At 38.2% G+C, this 24,220-nt stretch overlaps 1 protein-coding gene across 3 annotated transcripts in view; it reads right to left on the reverse strand.

Annotated features, from left to right (window-relative positions):
• Nucleotides 1-24,220, reverse strand: part of TANGO2 (transport and golgi organization 2 homolog) — a 137,809-nt gene that overhangs the window by 27,723 nt on the left and 85,866 nt on the right. For all 3 annotated transcript variants that reach the window (XM_072144470.1, XM_072144468.1, XM_072144469.1), the window contains 2 exons: nt 19,981-20,095; nt 3,774-3,844 (listed from right to left, as the gene is read on the reverse strand). In XM_072144470.1, the coding sequence (XP_072000571.1) occupies nt 3,774-3,844; nt 19,981-20,095 (186 nt within the window). The remainder of the gene's footprint in view (nt 1-3,773; nt 3,845-19,980; nt 20,096-24,220) is intronic.

Below are 24,220 nucleotides of genomic sequence, written 5' to 3' on the forward strand. Positions count from 1 at the left end.
CAGTCTGAAACTAGGGGTCATCTGTAAGTTAGGTGTCCTTAAGTAGGGGACCTCCTGTACTTTAGTTCCAGGATGAAATGATCAACTGTAATCTTATTGTTAACCGGTGTTCCCACAACATCCCAAAATGTTAAAATACAAATGTCAGAGGGACAAAAAAAATGAATAGTTACAAAATATACCTGTTTTAACTTGCATAAAAATCCAACATAAAAAAACCTTTTATGTTCCTAACTCAGAGACTGCCTGAATATAAACTTGTACTTGGGAAAGGATGGGTAATGTGCTTTCATGATGACATAGTAAAGCTTTTTACTTTCTGCGCTAGTATAATCCCCACTGCCTTTACTATAGAAAATAGCCTTCGTAATATTGAATGTGTTAGGATCCGTTGTATATTGCTATATTTCACAGCAGCAGAAAATTTGGTGCAAAAAACAAATAAAGGGATTTTCTAGGACTATATAACTCATGACCTACCCTTAGGAAAGGCCATCAATAACAGCCGTGTAGGAGTCTAGAAGAGCCCTAGTTCACCTAAAGAATGGCCACACTTTCAAAAAAAATTTTTTAAACTGCAGTAACCTGGTACAGTTCGTAAACAATATACCTGGTTCCACTGAGCCCTGGCAGCTGACACATACCAATATCATACTAATGACTTGGCAATATAAAGGCTCTTTGAACCCCTTTAATGGCAGGAAAATGGCAACCAAAAATCCCCTTTTATGAAAAAAATTCAAATATTAAAACTTAGAAGGCTTAGCAGCTCTATCATTGTGCAACCCAAGACGATTCATGGTTATCTGGTAGTTAAAAGAGAAACTACCATATATACTCGAGTGTAAGCCTAGTTTTGCAGCACAAAAAATGTGCTGAAAACCCAAACTCGGCTTATACTCGAGTTAAAAAAAATAGGTTTTACCAGATTTTTGTAGTAAAAATAAGGGCCTCAGCTTATACTTGGGTCGGCTTATACTCTAGTATATACGGTAACTGTCAGCAGCATTTTCACCAGTAACAGCACCCTTGGGTAGGGCAAGAAATATTCTTTTAGCATTCCCTCTTATGTTAAAAATTCATAAAATGAGTTGCTGGAGGGGAAAACATCACTTCAGTCGCCACTTTCCTGCACTCTTTAGCGGCTCAAACCAGGTTTCTGGTGTAATATTAAAGATGAGCATCTCAGAGATAGCTAAATTGAAGAAACAGTTGGGAATTGGAACGAGAACTGCAGATAAAAGATCCAAACTATGGTCTTTAACTGCCCATATTTCTGATCCTACAGCCTAGACAACTGGAATCTGAATTGTAACTCAAGATTCTCATTGTTGAAATACACATGGTACATGGTTCTATATGCTAAGGAGCCCAAGATAAAAGTTTCTGAAGTGACCCTTCCTGCCTCTCGTTATGACTTCTAAGGCATTTGCACTTTGGAAGCAATTTTTGTACACAAATGTACAAGTTTTAACACATAAGAGAAATGATCAAAAGGAGGTTCTCATTAATTAAAAACACAACATAAATATTCTGTCGGGAGTCTTCTGTACATGTAATTATTATTGGAATTATATTTGGATAAAAGTAAAAGAATCTGGATTTAAAAGGACATATACCGGTATGTCTATTTTACTAGTCCTCTGATCTTCTTATCTGACAAGGTAGATTTTATATATGCCTTGTGGCTAACAAGAAATCAAGAAATTAAACTTTATATTTTGTTTTTACCTCACTATATTATCTAAATTCAACATTACCTCAAGGGTTTCAATGTTTACTTTCTTTAATATCTTAAAAGTTTAAAAAATATGTAAAAAATAAAAAAAACACTTGTACGCAGTAGAAAAGTCATAAACATTCCAGTTTCTCCAAAGGAAAAAGCCATCAATAATGTGTATAAAAAAAAATAAATAAATGTCATAACCTCCGGTATCAAAATATTAAAACTAGATGGCTTTCAAGCTGTGAATCCAAGCCAATAAGAAAAACAACATATAACATTGTATTGGAAATACCAGTACATCTTCACACCTTCTTGCAGGTGTGAACGCATTGAGTGGTGTGCTGCCGTCATCATCTCTGATGAAAGACAATCAACCAACAAATGAGTCTTTGCATGTTTGTCAGGGGATCAACAGCCCACTTACAGTTGTGTCCAAAGTTACATACCCAAGCTTTGGCTTTCTTGGCCTTTTTTATTTTTTTTTAGAGTTTTAGAGAATACAAATGATAACAACATTACCGCCCCCCCCCCCCCCCCACCTCGTGTTTAGTGGTTGGGTGAAGACATTTATTGTCCAACTATTGTTTTTTCTCTTTTTACATCATAATGACCACCAAAAACATACAAACGAGTCTGTTCAAAAGTTCACAAATCCTGGGGATTTTGGCCTAATAACATGCACACAAGTTGACACAAATGGGTTTGCATGGCAACTAAGGACTGTTTCACATTATTCCATGATCAGAGCCGACTGAGCTTGAATATCAATATAATTCACAGAGTTCTGTCCCCAGCATAGCGATCAGTCTGTTGCACAGCACCTGTCATGAATAATATTAAACTGCCCTAAAGGTTCAGTAACATCCTCACCTGTGACCTGTTTGCTTGTAATCAGGGTATGTGCCTAAAAGCTCTGAGTTTCTGGGATCCAGACAGACTGGCATTTTAATCCAGCCATTGACATTTCTGGATTGTGAGTAATAGGGAAAACAAAAAGAATAGTCAACGTGTCTCCTGGAAAAGATGGCTGAACTATATAAATCAGTAAAGGGATATAAAAAAACAAAAAAAACAAAAACAAAACAAGGGCCCTGTAAAAACCAAACCAGTCAGGGAGACCAACCAAAATTTTGGACACAACTTTTAGAAAAGTTGTCAGGGATGCGAATAAAAACCCAAAAACAATATCAGCTGAAATATAGGACTCTCTAAAAACTAGCATTGTGGCTGCTTCCACAATAAGGAGGCAGTTGAAGAAAAATGGGCTGTATGGTCAAATCGTAAGAAAGCAGTTACCATCCAAATGCCACAAAGTATATCACCTACAATAAGTCACAGAGACGGGCCTCAACACTTCTGGAAGAAGGTAATTAGGAGTGACGAGACCAAAAAAGAACTTGTTTGCCACAACCACAAATGTTCCATTTGGAGAGGTGTCAACAAGGCTTTTGATAAAAGAACACCATTCCAACTGTAAAGCATGGAGGTGGATCGCTGATGATGTAGGGATGTGTGAGCTGCAAGGCACAGAAACTTGGTCAAAGTGAAGGTTCTGGAGTGGACATCTCAGTCTCCTGACCTCAATATCATTGAGCCACACAGGGGATATCTCAAGTGCACAGTTCATGTAAGACAGCCCAGGAATTTACAGGAACTGGAGGCTTTTTGCCAAGACGAATTGGCTGCTTTACCATCTTAGAAAATAAAGCGCCTCATACAGAACTACAACAAAAGACTACATTTTTGCGTTATCATTAATTTTCTCTGAAAAAAGGGCAAAAGGGCCAAAATTCGGGATGAGTAAGTAAACTGGATAGTACAACTGTATGTAGTTCAATTGTCGGACATTAAAGATGCAAGAACACTGATTACAAGGCTGTGAATTTTCCATTACCAACCTTTACATGAAATATAAGTATTAAAGGTACATAAAAGCACTTTGCCCTATAATATAGATGAATTTTTTTTAAAAAGCAAAGATTTCACATTCCATTTTTTTCAAAAAAAATTCTCAGATAAAAATAATAAGTAATAATAGAGGACTCACCAGGTTTTAATGGGAGCGGATCTCGCTCGCCTTTGGATCCATAATAGTAAACCACATCTCCCTTTGAGTTGCTGAATAAAACAGAAAGGATGCATATTATCCATTTTTTTCAATAGTTACCATAAGTTTCTTAAAGTATTCTTAAAAGGTTCACCAATGGTAGATGCCCTCAACAAAATGCTCATTACCTTGTCCAGCGCGGGGTAAAAATTTATTCTCAAAACCTGGTCTAAGACGTTCCCTGAATTACAGTTAACAACTGTGCAAAATTTGGCGATTGTAAACGCGATGGTACATACATATATAAAGCTGGATGTGTGTATGTATTAGATGTGCAGGCCCACATGCATCCTAACAGTTGTGCATGGAGCAATGAAGCTATAAAGCAGGGCAAGTCCAGAGCGACTGATGAGAAGCACAGCAGGCCAGCAACACTTTCCAGGAAAGGAAAGGAAGGATGAGCAAGGTTACAGAAGAGGGGATTCAAGCCTGCACATATTCCTACCTTGTCATCCTGACCAACAGTCATTTACTAAACCCTGCACCCTGTATCTGTCAGCAGCAACTACCAACCCCAACTAGGTCTGTCATGCTGAGAAGTCACCCATACGCCTTCAGGCAGTTAAAATGCATTCTATATAATGTAATACATATTGAAATAATAAATATTAAGCACTTTTTGTTCTTGCATTTTCATTATTCACTCCCCACCTTCAAAAATCTATAAAAACTTTTCCTTAGAGAGCTGTGTGAGAATGCCCTTCATTCTGACAGTATTTAATATTCCATACTATGTACTGGGATATGGAAAAAAAAAATTCCATATGCAATGAAAATGGTGAAAAACAACATGTTCGGGACCTTTTCTAGTGGGCTTGGTTTCATGGTGTGCCCCAAATGACATGTCTCCTATATATTTTTTGGATCGGTACAACCACAGGGATACTAAATTTAAATAGGTTATATAATGATTTACAAAATTTAAAACCTCCTGCTCAAAAATTCTTCATTTCACCATCTTCTTACGCAAGTAGCTTTTTCATACTTCAGTGTATGGAACTGTGTGTAGTCATTTTTTGTCAGCCGAGATGGCGTTTTCAATGCTACCATTTTGAGAACTGTAGGGCCTTTTGATCGCTTTTTATAACTTTTTTTTATGTTTATGTAGCAAAATGGCAAAAAAAAAGGCATTTTCGACACAGGGTTGAACGCAGAGAGTAACCTTTATAATAATGATAATTCCTTTATTTATATAGCACACACAGATTACGCAGTGCTGCACAGAGCTTGCCAAATTGGTCATATATGTTGATGGACCAGACTTTGTGGAACTCTGTTTATTATTTTTACTGTTTATTTTCATATCAGTTCTAGGGAAAGAGGGTGGGCGGGGGTTGGTTGATTTGAAATATTTTTTTTCTTCATTTTTTAATTAATTAATTTTTTACTGTTTTTCAGACACCCTAGGGTACTTTGATCCTAACATACACTGCCATAATACAGTAGGGCAATATATGGGGATTTTCCGCATCATCTATTACAATATTCAAATCGCACATTGTAATAAATAGGCTATAAACAAGACAGTCTCGAGTCTTTGTAAGCCAACAAGGTAGTGCTCATGCAATATGTAGCAAACACTCAACTTGTATGGACTGTGCTCCATATATCCAGCACAGTCGACTGTACTTATAAGTCACGTTTTTTAAAAGCAAATGTCATTTAATTTAAGCCTGACAAATTAAAAACCAACCTAATGATCAATGAAAACACATACAGCTCTTTCACACTGGCTTTTTTCACATCAGTAAACAGACTGTTCCAATCGTCCCCTGCTATCATAGTATTTCTCACATCAGCAAAGCATGTTTCAGCACACAGCATGGGAGGGGCTCTGGTAGCACCTCCTGGAGACCTTCTGGCTCGTTAGCATAATTTTAAAGTGGATGTTAGAAGGATGGAGACTATGGATAACAAAAATAATTAGATTACTAAAGTCACTGTGCCTGGATCAGTCAGTAAGTTTCCCTGGTTTATCACGCTTGATTTTAGATTTCCTTTAGGGGATGTGAATGAATGGATAGAGTTTACTTATATGGAGAGAATAAAAACAGCCTCAGTGGGATATAGTACAAAGGTCTTGGCAGGCGGTAACCATGTTTGTTTGTGGATTACATCTTCCAGACATAGTTGACCTCCTAACACAGAGATATGTGACAGAATTCATTGGTATATTTAACCATGAAAACCACCTCTGCAGTATAGTTACAGCAGGTACAGGGGCACTAGGTCTTTGCTTGGTTTCCCGCAGCCCTCATAATCAATTTGGTTTTGCATCCAGACTGAAAACTCCTCATTGTAAAGAGAAACATTCATTAGATTGAAATAGGACAAAGGCAGAGCCACAGACCGGCAAGGGAGGATATCTAACTATAAAGAAAAACATTACAATACACGAGATACATTTATAAAGTGAGATTATCCCAATAACACACACGCTATCACTGCATGGTGTACATATAATAGAAGCTAACTTATAAGAACGTAGATTTTGACGTTCAACAGCTCTATAAATAGATTAGTGATAAAAGTAAAGCTGGGCACTGAAGATAAAGGGTGCCCCAAAACAAAAAGTGCATTCAAAAAGAATCCACCCTTCAGTTTCTCTTCCCTTGTATAAGCTTCAAATAGGTTGAACCCGTTCCTGGCATTTGACGTATGACTACTGCATGGTAGGAGGTCCCGCATTTTGCAGTACTATTATGTCATGCTTCTGGCACCGGCTCCTAAACGAAGCCGGTACCAGAAGAATCAGGTGCCAGCTTTATGTAACAGCTGGCACCCGTCTCTAGCACCTGCAAATCGGAGTTTCCTCCGATAGCGGGCATTAACCGCTTACATGCCGTGGTCACGCATGACCGCAGCATGCAAGGGTCCCGTACGCAAAATCAGAAGAGTGATCCAAAAAAGTAATGTGCCCCAAAATGGTACCACTGAAACAGACAACTCAACATGTAAAAAATAAGCCAGCTCTGTCACCTAAAAAGTATTAAGTTAGGTCTCCAAAAGATGGCGATACGAAAATCTCGTAAAAATTCTCTGCATTAGTTTTTCTTCAGTAAAATTCTCAAAATCTATATTAAAAAACTATATAAATGAAGCATCACCGTAATCGCAGTGAACAAAGATAATATGTTATTTTTATGGTATGGTGTACGCCCCAAAAAAATACAAAAAGAAAAGGAAACCTAAATGTAGGTTTATTTTTTGTTCCTACATACATTTAAGAGTTAATAAAATCTCACCAATGAGCTAATGACCCACTAAAATGAAGTACTTGTAAAGTGCATCTAATGTCACAGAATATAAGCCCTTATTTGTCCAAATGTCCCCATAAAATAAAGATTGTATAGCCAATAAGAAGGGACAATGCATAATCTGCTCTGAATGGCGCAGCTTCACTTTGATGCCCTGCCGTGTGTCCATACAGCAGGTTACCACCACATATGGGGTATTGTTACACTGAGAAGAAATTAGGTATCAAACTTTGTGGAGCATTTTGGTATTTTATCCACTGAGAATTTGTAAATTTTTTGAAAAACGCCTTCATTTAGCACAAAAAAATGTAAATTTCAAAATTACATTAGATTTTGTTTTATCCACTGTAAAACAATTAAAGGGTTAACAAACTTCAAGAAAGTTGTTTTACATACGTTTGATTGTAGCTTTTTAAAATCAAAATCAGATGAGGATGCAAAAGGTTGAAAATATATGATGGACAGATACTGGTGTACAGTTTTTCAATCCATTATTTTTCAGTTAAAAGACAAGTAAATGAATACTGAAAGCAGGAAAGCATGTTCACAATGTTTGTTACCCTCAAATTATTTAGATAAAAAGGCAATGATTATTTTTGTTAGATTGGTCGAAATTATATAAAATAAACCTGTCAAGATTTTATAGATATACCTTAGATTTCATGTACAAGTCCAACCATTCATTATCGAAGAAATATAAAATTATTATTTTGTGGGTATGTTAAGGGATCCCCACTAACTTTTGTGTGAAACTGCAACAGGAGAATTTTTCCGTAAAGAAGACCTGTCACCAGAATTTTACTACCCTGACTGACAATGCCTGCTGATAAGGGGTTACAAGTCCTCACCATATCACCTAAAATTATAAAACCACAAAAAGAATCAAGAGTATTCATGTCCAATTAAATCAATACTTTATTAAGAAAAAAAGACAAAAGATAAATATGAATAACACACATATTAAAAAACATCAGTGATGGTACTCCAAAATAGACTATATTGCCATCTAGCCCGATTAAAACCCAGGAAATATATTGCAGAAAAAGGTGCAAGTGCAAAATATATATAATATAAGATTAATGGGTAAACATATTACTCTTTCATCAGACGTTTTTTCTAATATGCAAATTAGATTTTGTGACTCATGTCTGGTATCTGTGACTCTCTCTTTCAGGCTGGCAGTGAACCACGCCCCATTATTTTGACTGACAGCTCTGCGTCTCTTCAAATCACTGCTCTACCTCCTTGTACTTAGGGACCGTCTGCTAATATTCAACTACAGACATTGTAATAGAGCTCTATAGGAATCTGTCACTGGCTGTATATGTGCAAATGTGGTGACAGGTTCCCTTTAAATGCTTTTTAAAACCCACAGCAAGAGGAAAAAAAAGTGTGACAAGTCAATTTATGATCAGTACATTGTGTTTCAGCCCCCATTTGTTTTGATATAGTGGTGTAAAAAGTTGAGGAAATCAATTGCAGAAACCTTGTGTAGAAATTACATTTTGAACAGAAAAAAGTGATTAAAGGTTTTACATCTGTGCATATTTAGCTGGTATGTTTTTAAATTCTATATAGGGGAGTATGAGGGTAAAAAAAAAAAAATAATGGAAAAAAAAATGCCATATGCAGCCTGAGGAGCTTCACAAAACAAAACCACAGAACTGCAAAAAAAAAAACCCCAAACAAACAAAAACCATAATAGCATTTTAAATTTCAGCAGAAACACTAAGCGCTAATAAAAAAAATAAAAAACAAACCTGAGTGTGTAACTGCAGGGACATAAACAAGTGTATAAACATTAGAATGTTCTGGAGGAAATTTACCCCAAAGAATATTTAGAATGTGTAGGCCTGGACTATGATAATGCAGAAAAAAGTTAGGCATCCAGTATCCTGCAGCATTCCCTGAAAGAAAGCTACGATAAAAGGTTTGCAATATTCTTCCCAACAAAGCCCTCCCTTTAAGACTCAGGAAACTAATGGACTCTGCTTTCATGCATCATAAAGTAATACGGTCATGCTGCTTACAGACAGAGTGTGCACTGGCCGACTGTGAATATAATACCAATATGAATGAAGATAGAAATAACATGCAATCCAAGCAATATACCCAATCACGTGTCAATCATCTTTTTTCTAAATCTTTAAATTTCCTAGAGAGCCATTATCCTATAATGCATGGTGCTGAATAGTGTGGTCTCAAAGTGACCATGTCAGGAGCGGTCTCCATCTCTTAAAGGGGTTTTCTGGGATAAAAGTGGTTATGACCAAATTTTACAAATGGCAAGGATCTTTTTTGAACAGAGTCTTCAGCCTTTAGACAAGCAGTATAACCTCTTCACTCCTTCAGCACAGCAGCGCTTGGAATAGCAGCGGAGGTCATGATATTACAGACAAGTGAAGGAGAAACTAACTGCTTTGGCTGATCAGAGAGATGCAAAGTGTTGGACCCTCATAATGATGACCTATGGGTAGTAAAAATTAAACATTTAGTCCTCAGATACTGCCATCAGCACCAGAAGGCAAACATTTTATTGTATTTGCTTATTAAATTACAGCCACAAAGTGCAAACCTTAATCATTGAACGTAATGTAGATAATATAGATAATAAGTGATCTAGCCTAATTTTAGTAGTAGCCAATATGGAACAGCCCTAAAATTTGGTTTTAGGCAGTGTTGTAGCCATATTATAGCCAAGTTATTATACAGTAGATTCTTATGTCTGCAGATCACCCCCATGATCACTTGGTCTTGGGTGGAAAAAAAAACAAATCTTAGATCGTATTGCCCAAACCAAACAGTTCATTTCTTTATGTCTCAAGAAAAACTTTATTTTCTATTCTTGAGACAAAGATAGAAAAAAAAACAAAAAAAAAACAAAACTTACATTACATATGTTGTGGTGGTGCAGTGCTGCACGAAGAAAAAGTAACCTATGTAATGTAAGTTTTATTTAAGTTTTCTTTCATACCTACATGCTGATAAATCAATAATACACAATACAACATATATCATTTGTACAATTGGGAAAGACAAGTTGTAGAGTGTACATGAATTATGGCCATATCTGAAACAGTGTAGGCTATAAGTCCACTCTTTGCTGACTCAGTTGAGGTTTATGAGACTGGTGTATCACTAATAAATCTTGTAAAAGCACACCCACCACAAATCATTTCATGGGGAAAAAAATAAAACAAACCAAAAAAGAAAGAAAATTCTCAGTGCTGTGACTATTTTACAGCCTGTGCCAGGCATTTTATGGGAAAGTCATAACCTGGTTCGTATTGCAGTGAACGAGGGGCAGAATTCATTACAAGCATTTATATGGCTTAAACAGCAGCTCCCTTTCGCCAAAAGATTCTGCATCTTCGTTTGTGCTTTATGAGCTGTTGGCAGGATAACTGCAAATCAATTTACACAGGTTACTGAAAAACAGAAATACATACTACACCACGGTGCTGCAGTTTAAAGCGGATACACATAATGAGATTGCTTGGCATTAAAAAAGGGAGACAAACTTTGTATTGATATTTATAGGTCTAGAAGGTTCACAGTGTTTAATAAGTGCCAATTCTAAAATATTAACATCTTCCCATGACTGTATTGTTCCAATTTTAGCTGTACAAATATTCCAACACCTTTTTTTACATTTTGTTATTTCTCTATTACAAGGATTCAAATGTATCCTTTATTTTCCTCCTCCAAAATGCGTTTTACAAAGGTAGTAAAAGTTGGAGACAATCTGACAATAGGGCATGGCTGTGTGACTGCGTGGACAAATCCATCCCTACTGGGACCAATTTGAAGTGCAAAGAATACATGACAGGTCCCCTTTGAAGGGAACCGGTGACAGTGTTCATGCATTCTTATACGTAAGAACCATGTTATAGAACAGGTGAAGATTAAACATATTGGGGCAGATTTACTTACCCGGTCCATTCGTGATCCAGCGGCGCGTTTTCTGCGCTGGATTCGGGTCCGGCCGGAATTTAATAAGGTAGTTCCTCCGCCGTCCACCGGGTGGCGCTGCTGTGCTGAAAAGCATCTAAACGCGCCGGAATTCACCGAGGCCAGCTGAGTGAAGGTAAGCGCGTCCCGAGCGACACATTTTCCGTTTTTAAATGCGGCGGTTTTTCAGAATACATCGGGTTTTCGTTCGGCCACGCCCCCCCCATTTCTGTCGTGCGCATGCCGGCGCCGATGCGCCACAATATGATCACGTGCGCCAAATCCCGGGGCAATACAGGGGAAATCGGCGCAAATCGGAAATATTCGGGTAACACGTTGGGAAAACGTGAATCGGGCCCTTAGTAAATGACCCCCAATATGTAAAAGTTCCATTTAGAAGAAGAAAAGAATCCTGGTCTAGGACTAGAAGTCCATTGGACGGGTCTAGTCACAGTGACAGTAATTATTATTATTTATTGTTCCCCTGCCTCTGGCAGCAAGCAGAAAATTCTTTGCCAGCTCCTGCCTGGTGCAGAATGGTGCTATAAACCTGTTGCTGGAATGGGCACAGACTAAAGCAAGCACGCAGGGTATTTTACTCTGCTGTTGGACAAGGTCCGCTCAACACTTACTTGGCATAGAGGGCAGGAAATTATCACAATTCCTGGCCTTGTGCAATGGAACGTTATCAAGGCTTGTACACCAGTTTGTATGCACATTAATAGAAGAAAGGATGCCAATCACTGAATGACTAACCACAGTACTACTAAAGCTAGCATATGCAAAAATAAATAAATACATTAAAGGGGTTTTCCCCACAAAAGAAAATTCTCATATTTCAATTCTCACACAATAAAGATCATTTTAATCCTTTACAATTTTACTCAGTTTTATTGCGGTTTTAGCTCATATCACTCTCTGTGCTGCTCAGTTCAAAATCCCAGGGTGTGGGCGGGGACTATGTTAGCAGACACATTATGACCCATCTAGTTCTGTGGGGTGACAATGTGGTTACATTATCAGGGTACAGGTGTAAATACACTTTCATCTGGTTTCTGACATTGTACTAACACACAGACACATAGAAAGCGAGATGTGCTCTGCTACATCTCACAGATTAGATATGTGTCTGCCTCCCCCTTCCCTGGATTACTTATCTCCTTGTAGTTTGTGAGCAGAGAGAGGCTGCAATCTCCTGGCAGGAAGAGAGTGAGTGTCTGAACTCAGGGCTGCACTGTAGGGTTGCCTGGCTATAGGCAGAGAGACACAGAGAACTCAGCTGCACGATCTCACACAGGTCCACCCAACCTGGAGCCAGAAGTTAGAGGGTCGTGTCTAGGGGCAACTGAAATTGTGTATACCAGGACTAATAGAGACAGGTTGGACTTATATCTGTGAAATGCTGAGTTTTTGTCAATAACAGTGATTTAGAGAATGTGTTATTTTGTTATCCTGAGTACATATAAGTAACTTGTCTTTGTGGGAATACCCCTTTAAACCAAATAAATAACAGGTTAGGCTACATGCCGACAAACATACTTTTGAGCTATGCAGTAGCCGGACTCACAACATGATTTCCACAGCCCCGTGCGTGAGACAACTGCCAGAGACACAAATTATGGAGTAGTTCCTATTCCTGCATGTGTTTGCGGCTCATGAAGTTCTTTTTCTATAGTTTGACATGTGAATGGACCGCACTTCATGGCACTGAAGGAATGTACAGTATTGACCAGCAGGTATTCAGTTATTCCTGATAAAGTAGCATGGTATAATCGGAGAGCAGACATTAAAACAAGTAAAAAAACACCTGACCTGCAGAATCCATTAGTTTATACAAAGAAATACATTCTAAATCAAAACAGCTTTATCTGGAGATCTCAGAATTCAATGACATGTTTATTTATCACAGTCTTTGATTAATTTTTAAGCTAAAATTATCATTTTAATATCTGACTGTTCTGGCTAAGCATTGATCAAAGCTCTGAAAGCTACTAATCAGCCTCTGCTTTGTGTCTAGGGTGAATTATACAGTTATTACTTTCAGGAATGGATTTATCACTAATCTAGCAGATTAAAAAAAAAGGAGACATGATTCATTTAAATTAAACAGAGGATTATTATCAAATATAAATGATCATGGCATCTGCAATTTACAATCCCAAGATTCCAAGTGCTAACGCTACAGTAAAATACAATTAACCCTGCAGAATTGCATGGTGTCAATTTTTATTTCTTGCCCTTAATGTGACTTTTGTTATACATAGCTGTTTCTTTTCAACCTGCAAATACTGTATTATTACTGGGTTAGGTACAAGATAGGTTCTGAAGGTATGTTCTTAAGTTGACTTTGTATACAAGTCAAAACTGTATATTTTATAATTGTAGATCCAGACAAAAACAACATTTTTGTCCCAGTAACAATTGGAGTTTTCTTTTTTTTTTTTTGCTGTAATGGGACCAAGGATGATCAATAACACTTCATTACAGACACCTTACAGATGATCATTGCTGCCTGGGACTATAGTAAAGCATTCAGAGAGCTTCACCAAAGGTCGCAGGGGGCAGAGGGGTCCGTCTGTAACAAAGGGTCATCTGTAAGTCGTGTGTCCTTAAGTAGGGGACCACCAGTACCAGAATGCTTAAAAAAAAAAAAAAAAAAAAAAAGGAAAAGTACAAAAGTGAGGACAACGTTCAAGTTTTTAAGAGATAATTGGGAGATATGAAAAGTTGATACAATGTAAATCAGAAATAGGCCTCATTCACACGACCAGAGGGACGTATATCTAGCCACAAAATTGAAATAAAAGAAAGTTGTACAGAGTGGGCGACAATTCCTCCAAAAAGATGAGGAAAGATTAAAAGTGATGCACAAATTTTTTAAATTTTTTCCCCAACATATTACCGTATATAAGCCGAGTTTTTCAGCACAAAAAATGTGCTGAAAAACGCCCCCTCGGCTTATACACGAGTCTATTACCAAAAAAAAAATTACCCACTTAAAAAAATAAACTTAAATACTCACCCTCCGATGTCAGCGCGGCTCCCCGATGTCCCCGATGTCAGCGCGTCCAGTCTTCTTTCTTCTCCGCGGCTCCTCTTCTCTCTTCTTTCTTCTGTCATGGACGCGGCCATGTTTTCTTCATAGTATGCGCCTGCTAGAAGAAAACATGGGCGCGTCCATGCCGGAAGAGTGAAGAGGAGCCGTGGAGAAGAAAGAATACGGGACGCGCAGGGTGAGTATTTAAGTTTTTTTTTTTTTTAAGGGCCGTGGGGGCAGGCTGTATACTACATGGGGGCTGGCAGGCTGTATACTACATGGGGGCTGGCAGGCTGTATACTACATGGGGGCTGGCAGGCTGTATACTACATGGGGGCTGGCAGGCTGTATACTACATGGGGGCTGGCAGGCTGTATACTACATGGGGGCTGGCAGGCTGTATATCAAATTAATGAACAAGCACCAGAACCACTATTAGAAGTCCCAATAGGAATTCAATATAGGACTAGGCACAATAGCGAAAATACAAACCCTGTGAGAATAAAACTGTTAAAGAGGAGCTGCCAGGGCAATTTAGGACACTGCTCCTTATGGACTGGTGGTTTAGTTTTTCCAAATCGCCCTTTACCAGTTCCCTATGTGGCTACCTTTAGGGTCCGATGAGACGCAAACTCTGGTGCTCCCAGCTCCTGCACAGTTACGTGGTAAAGCAAGAGCAGTAGCCCCTGGCTTCATTGCGCGTTACTATGTGCATGGGGTGTAATATGTCGGCTTCAGTATGCGACAGCGGATCAGACTCAGGTAAGTAAAAGTGTTTTTTTTTTAAATTTTAAATAGTAGCACCTAGGGACTTGCTAAAGGGCGATTTGGCACACTAGACCACCGTGTTTAGTGTGACAAATGGCCCTGGCAGGTCCTCTTTAAGATTCAATGAATGGTGATTATTTCAGACAAATGTTTGAATGTCTGTGAGGGATTGTCCCTTTAAGTATCTAAAAAAACAGCTCAGTGTTCTAAATAGTTTAAATAAAATTAAGTGACTGAAACAAAGTATTTACTTTAAATAGATTTATTTTATGTTTTTGGTGTCCTTTATTACATTAGTGTCAATTATCAAGTAATTACTGTAAACGACCACAAACAAAACAGCACTAATGCTATGGGCCTTACGTTCCTATGGCCTTTGGTGCCAAGTTGTTCAGTGTGAAAAAGAATAAATATTTACCATCTGCTACAACATCCCTCTGACTGAGCAATGCTGTTCTAGAATCCCCTGGAGTCCCTGCAGAACACGAAGAAAGCAAACAGCTTTCCGCCTGCAGGACAGCAGCTCTCAACATCTGTATCTGATCGACCTGCAATTCATTTTACTCCCCAGGTATGATGTCCCAGTTACTACACCAGTTATTTCTAGCATGGAGATTTTATCTAAGATAAACGCTCCTTAAAAGGGATTCTATTACATCCTAAAATCACTTGACAAGTAAAAGGCAGTGCATTTACTGCCTTATAATATTTCCTGAATGTTCATCAGGTGATTCAGGATACCTGCTACTTACTTTAGTGCTGTCTGCAAACTCTCCCTGGATCTTTGCACAGTAATTATCGGTACTTGATAATTGACACTAAATAAATTTATTTTATGTTTTTGGTGTCGTTTATTTCATTAAAGTAAATACTTTGTTTCAGTCACTTAATTTTAAACTATTTACAACACTGAGCTCTTTTTTAGATACTTAAAAGGGACAATCCCTCAAACATTTGTCTGAAAAATTCACCATTCATTTAATCTGCGCACTGATGAATTAGAGGGGCCTGCAGCAGGAGATTATGAGACTCACCCTGCCCCCCCCCCCCCTTTCCTTAAGTCTGTCAGTGAGATGGACTGTGAGAAAAAGAGGCACAGTGGGTGAAGCCATTAAGAAGGATCGAAGGAGTGAAAAGGTGAAGTTCTTTATGTATACAGGGGGCAGTCACAGGTTGGTATTATTGATCTGGAAAAGGGCAAAATAGTGGGATCTTACACCACAGTAAGGCCAGGCTGCAGCTGCTTTATTGTATCTGGATGGTTGTAGAAGAAATAGTGGGGATCCCCGATTTATTTTTTTTAAATAAATGAATAATAGAAAAAAAACAAAACAAAAACATCCATTCAAAGCACAAAGGTAACAATTGGGCCCACTATATTGACTGATGACAAAAGAGTGTTTCCAGTCTTCACTTGGCTGCATCCACTGCGGATAACACTTTACCTAGTGTATGGAACGCAGCAGAAGATTGACGTTGACTTGGTACATGTTTGGTGATATACCAGATTTCTAAAACATGGATTTATTTTTGGCAGGAACTTATTAGTAGCATGTGTAGCACAAACATCCATCTAACATATGCACCTAGTTTTCCCTGTGTATGTATGATAAACATGTGCCAATAAACTTGAGAATTTGATTACTAGTCTTAGAATACAGTGACACCTCTGGGTATCTGCACAGCATATAAATAGAGTAATACAGGAGCACTGTACTAATAAAATTTTGGAAAATTCAACAGACGCATTGTGGAAAAGATTCACAGTAGAATTGCCTTGCTGCTGTGGATTTTTGATCTGCGGCAATTAAGTGACCCGTCACAGATCTTGGTGCAGAAGTCAACATTTACACTGCATTGCACCCTGGCCTTGGTAAAATCATGGAATTATACACATCAGAAACCAGATCATAGCGGCTGGTTTATGATGCTTACGGCATTACTGTTGGGATAAGCCAGGCCACCACTTTTTCAGAGTACAGGCGGTCCCCTACTTAAGAACACTCGACTTACATACGACCCCTAGTTACAAACGGACCCCTGGATATTGGTAATTTTTTGTACTTTAGTCCTAGGCTACAATAATCAGCTATAACAGTCTGTAAGGAAGATTTATTGTTAATCCTGATTCTTATGACAACCCAAAATTTTTAAAATCCAATTGTCACAGAGACCAAAAAATTCTGGCTGGGATTACAATGATAAAATATACAGTTCCGACTTACATACAAATTCAACTTAAGAACAAACCTACAGACCCTATCTTGTATGTAACCCGGAGACTGCCTGTATTCACTTTATATTTAGGGTTGATAGATATATATATATATATATTTTTATAAAAAGGTCATTAAAATTATAAATCAGGTGTAACTATAGGGACAGTAACTATAGGGACATCTCCAGTCTTAGAAACTTCAAGTGGCCCATTAGGTCTGTTACAGAAATTAAGAGTTGGGGATTTTGTAGCTTCAAGTTATGCCTCAGGGTTTAGCAAACTTGAAACTGGTCATGGATGTTAGTAGAATTTCATCAATTCATCAAACATTTTGGGGCAGATTTATCAAGCAGTCTGAAAGTCAGAATATTTCCAGTTGCCCATGGCAACCAATCACAGCTCAGCTTTCATTTCACCAGTGCTCATGAATATTTTAAAGGGGAGCTGTGATTGGTTGCCATGGGCAACTGGAAATATTCTGACTTTCAGACTGCTTGATAAATCTGCCCCTTTATGTTAAACTTTGTGGAATACTTTCTAAAGGGTCACAAAACCATGCTAGAAACACTGTAGTGTCCCTTTTACTTTATACTATTGTTAAATATCTTCTTATTAATGTCTCCTCTTTGTAGGTTTATTGGCTCATGGCCACCCACCAAATTATAAACGGACAAGGACCTTCACCCATGAAATCCTTGTACATCTGTTCATGCACTCAATACACATGTACACTAGAGCCATTTCAGGACCTTTGAAAGTCCACCAAAAGGTCCTGAAATTTCAGATTGAAAGCAGGCAGAAGGAACGCTTCCATCATTCCACAAGAAGCTTGAATCTATAACCAAATGTAGAAAGTGAATTCCAGACTTGTAGCGTCTATAATATTCATACATCCCAGGGCCCATGGCAGCTTTAATCAGCCCGTTTACAGTATTGAAAGTTTGCAGGCTTTTCTGGGGAAGCCTCATAATGTATCTGCTGCGGATGGTGGGCGGGGCCCTACTATAAATGTCCCGCACTGCATATCTTCACATAATCTTTCCTTACATACACAGAAGGCTTTGTTCAAGCAGAGAGTACAAATGCATGACCACCTCAAGAATTTATTATATTCATAAGAGATCAAGTTAACGTGGCGGAAACATCCCTAGATTATCTGCATGAGAAAGCTAACCGTTTCTATTTTCAGGAATCTTCGCTGCAGTTTGCTTCTCCTCTCTTAGAATGACAACTTCACATTCACAACATGTAAAGATGCCAGAAAAGTGACCTAGGTGACAGTCATGTCTGCAACCACTGCGGTTAAATAAACTTTGACTTGACAAAGATTAATAAGCAGAAGCGAGTATTAACATAAGAAAAGAAAATAAGCTTTTGTTATTAGAAGAACTTGTTTATATAACATTTTAACCCCTTTAGGATGCAGCTAGTTTGTAGCTTAAGGCTCAGCCCCATTTTTTGTATTCTTTAAATGCAGTTACTTCTATGGGTCAATGTGACTAACGATGAATACCATACTTATGTTTTACTAAATGCCAAATAAAACCTAAGAAAAAAATATCTAATGTGGGCAGGGGGGGGGGGGAATGTTTTTTTGCATTGCCGTCTTCCGAGTGGCATAACATTTTTGGCAACGGAGCTGTTGATGGTTTCTTTTTTTGCGGGACATGTTGCACTTTGCAACAGTATCATTCTGGAGTACATACCAAATATACTCAAGCATAAGACAAGTTTTTCAACACAAAAAAAAAAAAAAAATGTACTGAAAAACCCTACACTCAGCTTATACTCAAGTCTAGTTATATATTAAAAAAAAAAAAAAAAAAAAAAAAAAAAAAAAAAAAAAAAAGAAGTGTATTCCCCTTCCGACACCCCTTTGGCAGGTCCTCTTAAATACATCGATGCTCCGTGCCGGCATGCTGTCAGTCGCACGCACCATGCTCTCAGTTGACCACATCATGACATTTGTGTGTGCGCCACCATCGGCAGACACTGATATCAGCAAGCAGCTGACGCCATTGTGCGTGCGAAGGACCGCGTGGGGACATGGAGCATTGATGTATAGAAGAGGACCTGCCGGAGGGTGTCAGAGGCCGAGTACACTTTTTTTTCCTTATAGGCTAGGTACATCTCAAGAAGGGGGCTACAGGCTATATACTTGGGGGAGGAGGCAGGGGCTGATGGCTATATGCTAGGGGGGCAAGGCAGGCTATATACTGGGGGTGCAGCGTCTGATGGCTATATACTTGGGGGCAGTGGCTGCTGGACATATACTGGGGGCAAAGGGCTTCTGGCTATATACTGGGGGCTTGCTGTATACTAGGGCTGTGACTAATGCATTTCCCACCCTTATACTCAAGTCAACAGTTTTTCCCACTTTTTTGTGGGGGCCTCTGCTTATGATCGGGTCGGCTTAAACTATACGGAATGTTTTTCAATAACTTTTTATTGCTTTGTGGGATGAAATGAATAAAAATGATAATTTTTGGTGGGTTTTTAACAGGTTTTTTTACGGTGTCCATCAAGTGGGATAATAATGATCTTTTTTTAAATTCTATGGTTCGTTACGGATGCGGTGATGCTTTATACGTGGGGTTTGTGTTATGATTTAGACTTTTCGTATTATATATGTCTCTTTATATGTTTATGGGGCTTAGGGGCATTTTTATTAATTTATTTTTATATAGAAACATTTTTTTTTTAAACTTTCATGGGACATGAACAAACGATCATCTAATTGCAGGCAAGCAAACAAACAAGGGCTTGCCCCTGAAGGGCAGCGGCGCTGGGCAACCATAACATTTTTTTTTTTTTTTTTTATTGTTTTTACAGCCCCTGCAGCCCGAACAACCCCTTCAATAACATTCCTACAGATGTGAATTAATTCCAAAAGATCTGATAAAATATTGAACTTACTTAAAATCTGCTGCGAGCAAGTTAAATGCATTGTAAAGGTGTCCTTCAGAAGAGATCTTCTTCATATAGGTAAAGCTGTCAAGATCGGAGGTCAGGAAGTTGGCCACCAGGGCACCTGGGTGAAAAAAACAAAACACCACAATGACTATGCACATCAGATAAAGGTTGGCTGAATCAAGCAAACGTGTGTGTGTAAGGGTGTTCCTATGCAAGCGTGTAAGGACTCTCCTACAATGGCAGATTTAGGAACACATGCACACTGTGTGCTCAGGGATTTCTGGCCTCGTCTAAAATGTAGTTGATTAAATACATGCAACACAGAACACCAGTGTGGCCAAAAAAATTGGAGAGAAAAAAATAAAATAAAAAATGATGCCATGGATGTGGCAAATGATCTGTCCTCACAAGGCATACTTTCATTCATTTTACATTGCGAGAACCCTTTTGTTTTTAATTAGGAGAACTTAAAAAAAAATATATAAAAACTTTCTCAAAACAAAATGTTCAATCCTGGATACAGATATATTTAACAATGATAAATTTCTTATACAGCTGAATTACATTACACAAAGCTTGAAAAGATTATGGGGTACATAGAGAATCAAAATAAGACATTAACCCCTTAAGGACCAGGCCCTTTTTCGTTTTTGCGTCTTTATTTTTCACACCCCACCTTCAAAAATCCATAACTTTTTTATTTTTCCATGTAGAGAGCTGTGTGATGGCTTGTTTTCTGCGTAACAAATTGCACTTCATAGTGAGGGCATTTAATTGTCTATGCCATATACTGGGAAGCGGGAAAAAAATTCTGAATGCAGTGAAAATGGTGAAAAAACGCATTTGCGCCGTTTTCTTGTGGGCATGGATTTTACGTCTTTCCTTGTGCGCTCCAAATGACATGTCTAATTTCTTCATTGGGTCAATACGATCACATGGATACCAAATTTGTATAGGTTTTATAATGTTTTCATATATTTACAAAAATTAAAACCTCCTGTACAAAAAAAAAATTCTTCATTTTGCCGTCTTCTTGCGCTAATAACTTTTTCATACTTTGGTGTATGGAGCTGTGGGTGGTGTCATTTTTTGCGACTTTTGATGACGTTTCAATGCTTTTATTTTTAGAATTGTATGACCTTTTGATTACTTTTTATTGAATTTTTTATATTTTTCAAAATGGCAAAAAAATGCCATTTGCGACTTTGGGCACTATTTTCCGTTACGGGGTTAAACGCAGTAAAAAAAAAAAAAAAAACTTATATTTTGATAGATCGGGCATTTTCGGACGCAGCGATACCTAATGTGTTTATGATTTTTACTGTTTATTTATATTTATATCAGTTCTAGGGAAAGGGGGGTGATTTGAATTTTTAGGTTTTTTTAATATAATTTTTTATTTTTTTTTATTAAAATTTTTTACTATTTTTCAGACTCCCTAGGGTACTTTAACCCTAGGTTGTCTGATTGATCCTACCATATACTGCCATACTACAGTATGGCAGTATATGGGGATTTTGCACAGCATCTATTACAATGTGCATATCGCACATTGTAATAGATGACCTAAAACATGATAGCCTCGGATCATTGTGTGATCCGAGGCTGTCATGGCAACGGATCGCCGCTCCCCGATGACGTCACGGGGAGCGGCGATCGGAGCCAAGAAGGCGGCGCCCACGCGCCGCTGGCTCGTTAATGCCGCCAGCAGCTTTGCCGGCGGCGATGAAAGGGTTAACACCCGCGATCGGTACAAGCACCGATCGCGGATGTTAGCGACGGGTGCTTGCTTCATTGTGAAGCAAGCACCCGGTGTGTATGAAGAGAGCTCAGCCCGTGAACCCTCTTCATACTACCCCATGCGTAATAAAACGTACAGGTACGTCTTATTGCGCTATGGGGTTAAAGAATGCACCCTTGCTGCATTTGGGTCCCTGGCTCCAGCCCTTCGTAGTGGTATTATCCAGTGGTAGCTGGTTGTACTTGTGCCAAACAGTGTGTGGCGACATCTGCTTACTTCTTGAGTAGTAGTATTTGGGTAGAATTATTTTATTATTCTTAATTGGCATCTCAATATTGGTCAAAAATGTAGCTGTAAAAAGGGAGTCTACCAGAAGTTTTGACCATAAGCTGCAGACAGCTTTTGATAAATAGTCCTTGAAATCTGTGTAACCATACCTTTATTTTAATTTTTAGTAGCAGCATGACTGTGAAACATGCATTTATATTTCAGGATTGTAGCTGGACTTGCAGCTCTGGGAAGGTTAGACATCTTCACTGAACACAGCAAATCCCCTCCTCTCTACGCAATAGCTTCTGGTTGGAAACTATACAAGAGAGTAGGGTTTGAGAAGCAGAAGGAATGCAGGAATCAAAGAACACAGCAGTGTGAAGACACTACCCTAGTTCTCAAAGTTCATCTACATTGTTGAAATATAAATGTGTTTTTCATAGTTCTGCTGCTACCCACATACACAAAAGGTCAAAATACAGAAGCTTATATTTACCTTATTTTACTATTGAAGGATTTAGTGGATTATGCTGTACAGGTTGAGCAAAATCACAAAAGTCCCCCACCCAATCCATTCATGTGAGAGACTTACTGGTATTTACTTACAGAAAATATATAAGGAATAAAACAAAAAGGGAATATTTTTTTTGCTTTGAGTCATTATTCAAGTTTGATGCATGTAGATGGAATGTATGAAAATGTCCCAATTGCCCATCACCAAAAACCTCTTGCAAGTGATCACACTTAAAAAATCCTCCTGGTTATTTCTGCAATGTCTGAATGATCTTAACAGTTGTTGCCAGCTATAGAATGATGAAAGTGAAATGTAGTTATATTTTAAGTAATAAAACTCATGTAAGCAATATCCAAACACTTTATCGAATGGCTGCCCAGCTAAATGCTCTGCTAATTTTATTCCTTCCTAGATTAGGATAAATGTCAAATGACTTGTCATCCTCCATTGTGTTCCAGGTTCTCTCCCACCAAAGCACATGGATGGTCCCCATACAAACAAGCTTTGCAACATTATGGTACATTGCAGAGTTCAGCCTCTGATGTGATAGGAGGTAGATTTAAAGCCCTGTTGTGAGGTCTTATTTTCTGTCAGGTCAATTGATTTAATATGACGGATTATTGAATTACACTTAAAACTGGTTGTAAAGGTCACCAGTTTTGTCTAGTGGATCCCAGATTCCATTGTAGTCTGGCAATGTTGTTTATATCAGCATTTAATAGTTACAATGTGGCTATGCTATACAAATAGAGATAATCATTTTAATCTTCTTACACTTATCGCTTTTCATCAATCAATGTTTGATGCATCTGAAGCGATGGTTATATGATGCTGTAAATTTTTCTCAGAGGATCTGCATTATGAATGACTCATTACATGTAAATGATACTCAGCTAATAATTTACTACGAGGATAATTTTGGATTATATGGTAATTATGAATAATGACATTAGTTATGTTTTATTTGTCAATACAGAAACATAAATCTCTACCTATTATCAGCAATATAGTTAAATGTCAGCTCACTACTAGAGCAACAATTGTATGCTACTTCTTCCAGGTCTGCAGAGAAAAGTCCAGCCCATCGTAACCATATATATCAAGAAGACTTGGCACTCCTATTAGTTGCGTTTTGAAAATCAGTGAGTTTTATTTCACAGGTGTATAAGTGTGGCAATCCAATTAATTTATACAACGTTTCGGTCTACACACAGACCTTCGTCAGGCACTATATACAGAAAATAAAGTGAACATGATTCAATAATGGTGAAGCAAAAATATATACAAAAATTACATAAATGTACATGGGAAAGGAGACAAGTATTAGACGGTATTTCAAGTGGAAGTAGAGGATGTTGTGTCGTTGCCACTTGGTATGTAGTAGAAGTGGATCTTGGAAATAGTGTGGTCTCCTGGAGTTTTCGCCAAGGTCAGCGAATTTGAGTAACAGCTCCTGGATATATGAGACAATCCTCATCAAGCTATGTGAAATGGACCTAGGAGTGCGCGGGCAGATGTCGCATATACATTGGTAATAAGGAGGGTATGTACATCAGACAGTATATACATCAGACAGTATACTTAAGGATGCGTATTGTAATACAAAGGACACAGCGGTATACAATCCAAAAAAGTTATATGCAGCGATACAAATCATAGGTACGTTATGGGTACATACTGAACTGGGGTAGATTCGCTAAGGCTCTCTATACTCACCG

This window comes from Engystomops pustulosus, chromosome 1 (assembly GCF_040894005.1).
Source record: "Engystomops pustulosus chromosome 1, aEngPut4.maternal, whole genome shotgun sequence".
Taxonomy (NCBI): domain Eukaryota; kingdom Metazoa; phylum Chordata; class Amphibia; order Anura; family Leptodactylidae; genus Engystomops; species Engystomops pustulosus.